A 6,169-nucleotide genomic window follows, 5' to 3' on the forward strand; every position below is an offset into this window, starting at 1 on the left:
GCGGCCGGTGTCGAAGTCTGTTCCCCTATGTTTCCCTTTAGTGTAGTGTTTTTTATAGCGTTTTTATCACATTATACGTTTATTCTTTATATACATTGAAAGTTTCAATGGCTACTGAGATATATGTGTGCATTTATGTAATGTATCTTTATTGTTTTTTTATGTATAATATATATTTATTATGTATGCAAACATAACTTTTTAAAACAAACAGTATAATAATAATATGTTAAAAGACATACCCTAATACAAAACTTTCAAATGTCTGAAATATTTAATAAATTGTATTATAGAATACATGATATTATTGCTTTTTAGTATAACCAATTCAAATCTTTAAACTTTCTAAATAAATTATAAATTTAATATGACGAAAAAGCTACAAACATAGAGGGAACAGACTTTGATGGGGAACAAACTTCGACGCAACGTCGCCTTCTTTGATTCATTAGTTCTGATACCAAATAAAGTCAACTGCATGTCCTTTATCCATTGCAAACATATTTTATTATAAGTCTTAAAATGCCCATAACATAAATCATTGTCAACATACCATAGTTTGACTTGTACTGCGCTGTGCTGATTTCTAAAGACAGCTGCACAGTGACGGCGATAGTGTCTTGCGCTCAAACAACGCTAAGAGAGAGCTTACGAATGGTCCAGGGCCCGGTTCCCCAATAACGCTCACTCTTAGTGCGATAAGAAGAGTCAAAAAGACAAACTGGGTATCCCTCGCTAATCATCCACCCTCCTTTTCCTGTTGTGCCACTTGTGCCGCGTCTTGTCATGGGTTTAACGACTTTAAAAAAATTATGTAATACACTTTGAAACTAATGGTAAGATACTTTACAATCAGAATTGATTGGCAAGCAGCTGCAGTTACTTCTGTTTAATGCGGTATTGCTTGCCATTGGTTAATGTTTTCAATAAAAAGCAACCTATCTACAATGAACAGATAGAGTTAGATAGAGAATATGGTCTGAGAAGATCCAGCAGCTCCATAATGAGTTGTCTGCAGCGGGAGGCAAAATTTTTTTTAATTTAGCCACGTCAGGCAAAATGTCAAAAGGGTTTAAGTGTTGCCGAATAAAAAAATGGACATGGACTTAACGGTTACGCGGCCGATGTTGTGTCGAAGTCTGTTCCCCCTATATGTTTCCCTTTAGTGTAGTGTTTTTATAGCGTTTTGTCACATACATTTATTCTTTATATACATTGAAAGTCTTAAAGGGATAGTTCACCCAAAAATGATAATTCTGTCATCATTTACTCACCCTCATGTTGATCCAACCATGTAAGCATTTCGTTCATCTTCGGATCACAAATTAATATTGTTATGATGAAATATGAGTGCTGGAATACTCCTCCATTGGCTTTAAGGGGGCTCAAACTTGTCCGTCCAGAAAGTCAGTGAAGAAAATGTTTAAATAGTCCATGCCACTACAGTGGCTCAACCCTACGTTTCTAAAGCGACGTTAATACATTTCGTGTGAAAAAAACAAACAAAAGAACGACTTTATTCACCTATTCATTTTCTCTCATGTAGGCCTCTGACGTTAGTTCACAAGAGCTCCATGACGCATGCGCGAGAACTGAACTGACGACGGTCTTCTTCTAATACTACTTGTTACTGGCGGCTCACTCCTTAGGCGTATTACCGCCACCTAGTGTGCAAGATGAAGTGGTGGCATAGCCGGAAGCGCTAAACTTTGTTTACAAGCAGGTGAACGCGCGCGCAGTAGTTAAAACCATTATTTGTAAATATGTCGGCCGATTTTGACGTAGATGAAGACTTAAATTTTTTTAACCAACCTTACTTATTCGAACCTGAATACACAGACATTGAATTGCAAGAGATGGAAGAGGCTGCCGCTGCAACACAACCGCAGTGTCAGGCTTCCGAAAGACAGAGAGCATTGGAGAGCTGGTGGTGTAAATGTAATCAGTGCCAGGCGATGCCAACTGAACAGGAGAGCATGTGCTGCATCGAGTGGGACATTGTCATGCCACAGCTTGAAAGTTTGGATAACGCAGAAAATGGGACAAGTGTATTTACCTGTATAACCGAGGATCCTGGTTTTCCGCCCCTGCTAAGTCAAAGTGTTTTAGAAGTTTTTTTTTATTTGCCCAAAGTGAACTGGAAGAGACGTCCGAGGCCAGAAGGACCGGCTGGAACTTTATCTATGGAGTAAGTAGGTTTGTTTTGACTGTAGAATAATTACACGTGCAGCCTAGCTTTTTACAATGCGTTTTCTTTATCATCTATCCCTATGTGTGTAAACACTTTCTAATTCTTTTTTTTCCCCGTTTACAGTCAGTACAGACTGGTGGCATACCGTGTGGTTCTCGAATGGATATTGAAAGGTGAAAAACTTGGAAGACACAACAGAAAAGTTCTTCCATCTTGTGTAGTGCGAGCCATACGGGAAAGATATCCCTCACCCTCGGGAGTATATGTTGGTTTCAAGGATGCCGAAGAAGCTTTTATGCTAATGTAAAGAAATTAAAAGCAAGTCAGTACACTAACTTATTTTTATTTTATTTTTTTGAATATTTACATTTAACATTTTTGTGTATTGCTGATATACTTGTTAAATAAAAATGTTAATAACAATATATTGTCTTTTGTTTTTAATTAAGGTTTCAGGTTTACCAAACAGTTTTACTTTAGATGTTAAACAGAATTTTAGTCAGAGAGCTGTCTTTATTACTGTAATAGATATGCACAATTTTTTATTATCAACAGTTTCAAACACTATATACAAAATTTTCTAGCGAAACAAAAAAATATGTAAATATGCATCATGAGATAGCATTTCACCAAACGAAAAATCTAACAAAATAAGAAAAGGCCAAAATATGTTTTACAGTACCCTGTTGACAGTGTTTTACTTGGAAAACCTTGACACATGTTTTGCAATAGCAGCCTCCTTGTCCGGTTTGGGTTTTGTTGCAATATTGCACGGTATATCAGGCAAAGAAACTTGAGAGGAAGGGTCCTTGAAAAGTACAGTAGGGTCACTGCGCCGTTCGTGTACCCTTTGTAGAAGTTCATCCCTGAAGTTTTGTGTTGTTGGTTCATAAATCTTCCTTGCCAACCAATCTTTAATTTGCTTGGGGAAAACAATGTTGTATCGCGGAACACCTGTTAAATTGAAATATATACAGTTGTAAGGCATTATTTTTTGCCCTAACTAAATTACCTTGTCTATTTTGCTCTCGGTCAGTGTGCATGTATAATTCAATTGTGCATTTTGCATTGTCAGCACCCCACTTTTGGGAAGTTGATTACTTGCCTGAGCTGGTTGTGGCCTGTTGACGGTTTACATTTTCATTGTGATCCATGACAGCAAGTTGAGAACGAGCTGTCATCGAGGAGTAGTGAAAATGCAGGTTCTTTCTGCAGTATTTCAGAAGAACAGAATGGTAAACCTCAAGACTGCCTGAGGAAAAAAACTAATTTTTAGGTTTTCCCTATCCATGTGAATTTTTAAACCATTTGTTTTCGCATTTACTTGCCAGTGTGCTTGAAGAGGGCCATTTGCCTCATGTCCTTCAACAGATTGGGATGTAAAACCAGTGTTGATAGTGTGCGGAAGGCTGTGGACTCTTTTCGTAGCCATCGTTTCCTCCTTTGCTGGTCATGGGTGAGGTCATCGTGGGCACACGTTTGTTGACGTCCATTTTCTTCCCACGTGTGTTCACCGCAAATGTGATGGAGCAGAGATTTCCACTTTGCTGTCAAAACCTGTTTAAAACATTTTTACAATGAAATTTTTGATTAAGGGTTTGTCTACATCAGATGTATAAAATAAATATTAGATAACAAACCTCTGGGTCACCGTTGCAGGATGCACATGCATACCACAAATGGTTGCATATGCTTTTAATCCATGGCTGAAGGTCTACATTTTCTTTCTTTTTAGAAACTGATAGTAATTTCTTGAAGAAACCTGCAAAACATTATGACAGTTATTTATTATACATTATGAGATTGTGGGGTAAACCTAGTACATACAAACAGTGTTAATATTATTGTGAAACTGTAGTTTATGCAAAGCCGCTTTTATGTACAACAGTAGTTAAGAAATAAGAGTTATTAAAAAAATACATATGAATTAGTATGGAAAGATGTATACCCTTCACTACGTGCCAGATGTCAAACTCATGATGAATTTGTGGATAATCAACCCTCATGATCTTTCTAATAGATGGGGATCTGTCCGTAGTCATCACGTCAATGTCAATTCCCATTTCCAAAAGAGAGTTTAGACCTCTTTTAAAGCCTATGGGCTCCATGCCAACAGAGCTTGCTGCTTCTGTAACCTTGAATTTTAAAAATTATATAATTAGATAAACAAATGTTATTCCTTCATTAGATTAAAAGGTGCTTTAATCAATCTCGGTTGGCGTAAACAATTGTTGATTTTTGTATTATTATCAAACAAAACAGAAGCTAGCTAGAGCCTCTCTCCAACTCATCCGTGTACTAACCCCCCAAACCCACCCCACATCATTCTAGTCGGTTACTGGCTGGAACAGTTGGTTATGTTTTGTGCTACGGGTCACTCTGTTTGTGTTGATTAGGCTGTCTGTAGAGAACATGTTTTTTTAAAAAGTGTGTTCAGGAAACAGACAGCTAGTGGATACCTAGGAGATGTTTGTTGTATGTAAAAAATGTGTGAGACCGCTTAGAGCACCTTTACTAATAATACACAATTTAAGTAAAATAATAATACAAAACACATTACATATAAATGTTGATCAATTAGTGACAATATCTGCATGTACACTGACCTGCACCAACTCGTAGTGAACAACCTGATTCGTCGAATCATCCATTATACTGTATGTACAGTACTTTGCTGAGAATCCAGGGCTGCAAAAAAACACCAATAATGATTTAAATTTAAAAATGGCTAACAAGGATAAAATAGTTTGCAACTTGTTATACTTATACACGCAGTTTAGATTTAAACTTACCTGTCATTTCTCCCATCTTCTGACAAATGAACTCCTTTTTTCAGAATGTTTTGTGTCCGCAAGCCTTCCAGCAATTTCTCCTGTTGTTCTTTGTACATAACGTCTACAACCGGGATTAAATAAGAGGACTGGATAGCGTAAAAGGTGGTTTTCTTTGGTATTTGGAGGTTGAGTAATGAAGCCCAGTCATCAATGTCTGCATATGTTGCCCCAGTGAAAAGTATACACGCTGCCACAAGAAGGTTGTTAGCTGGCATGCCTCTAATTTCATCACACGAGTTCCATGTTCCCATGGATTAAAGTTTTCCGTCGCTAGACGGATTTCCGTCAATTGCGAATTAAATTCACTTTTCATAAAGACGATGTGTATTCACCTTTTTTTAAGTTGGATGTGATCAAAGCCTGGAGTGGATCCAAATCACGTTCCTCTCTCCACTGTAAGTGTTCTGTAATCACTACGCACCGGATCCACTCCGGGTTTTCTGGCTGTATCACGTTAAGCTGAGGTAAAACTTTATTTCGGCTAGCATGGACAAACTTATAATGCAGGAAGGCTCCGATGTTTTGGAGATCGATAAAGGTGTAAAAGACCAGTGCAAGCCTTTCAGTTCGTGGGCTAAAACAACCAATACATCCAGGTAACTTACGTGTCTTTGCACAGTATTGATTATATGATTAGTGGTCCTGAATTTTGGGGGTAAATTATTTCTCCCGTACGTGATCATCCGCGTCACGTTTTTGATTGCTATGCTCATCTAGCCAGTGGCTGATACAACAGGTTTGTTAAACTCGTGGGTAAACTTCATGTGGCGCCACAAAAACCAGGGGGCAGATAACATCGCCGTGAGAGCGATTCGAGGAATCATTAGAGGAGACTGCTTCCGAAATGCTCTCGCGGCACTTTGATGTCATCTACCTGTCGGTTCTTGCAGTTGCATTTGCGTGTGGTCACAATAACGTAAGATTTGTACATATATTTAAGCACCGCAGTTTAAAAACAAGTGATTTTAAGCCATTCAAACACAAACAACAGTAAATGCGTTCGCTGTTTAGTATGCAGAGGAGTATGCAAGTTGCGCATTCGCTTCTCATTGAGCTTGTGAGTATTTTTGCTACTTTATTGGCCTTAGATACAAATATGCGTCACAAATCCTGTCTTTGCTCCTCATATAAACACAACCATTTA

The 6,169-nt window shown here is 37.9% G+C and overlaps 1 protein-coding gene across 1 annotated transcript; it reads right to left on the reverse strand.

The window, feature by feature from the left end:
• Positions 1-2,888: 2,888 nt before the first annotated feature.
• Positions 2,889-5,249, reverse strand: LOC135783747 (uncharacterized). The gene is made up of 7 exons (XM_073813338.1): positions 4,984-5,249; positions 4,798-4,879; positions 4,140-4,326; positions 3,832-3,953; positions 3,516-3,748; positions 3,297-3,439; positions 2,889-3,145 (listed from the first exon to the last, which is right to left on the reverse strand). Exons 1-7 carry the CDS (start codon positions 5,238-5,240, stop codon positions 2,889-2,891), a joined length of 1,281 nt encoding a protein of 426 aa, XP_073669439.1. The 5' UTR covers positions 5,241-5,249.
• Positions 5,250-6,169: the final 920 nt, after the last annotated feature.

This window comes from Paramisgurnus dabryanus, chromosome 2, assembly GCF_030506205.2.
Source record: "Paramisgurnus dabryanus chromosome 2, PD_genome_1.1, whole genome shotgun sequence".
Classification (NCBI taxonomy): domain Eukaryota; kingdom Metazoa; phylum Chordata; class Actinopteri; order Cypriniformes; family Cobitidae; genus Paramisgurnus; species Paramisgurnus dabryanus.

Bases quoted from the DNA above. Each gene is read 5' to 3' on its own strand.
- LOC135783747 (XM_073813338.1), bottom strand. From the start codon at position 5,240: ATGCCAGCTAACAACCTTCTTGTGGCAGCGTGTATACTTTTCACTGGG. The intron at 4,327-4,797 runs GTCAGTGTACAT...TTAAAATTCAAG, and splicing joins TTCACTACGAGTTGGTGCAG to GTTACAGAAGCAGCAAGCTC. The intron at 3,749-3,831 runs GTTTGTTATCTA...TGTTTTAAACAG, and splicing joins CCTGCAACGGTGACCCAGAG to GTTTTGACAGCAAAGTGGAA.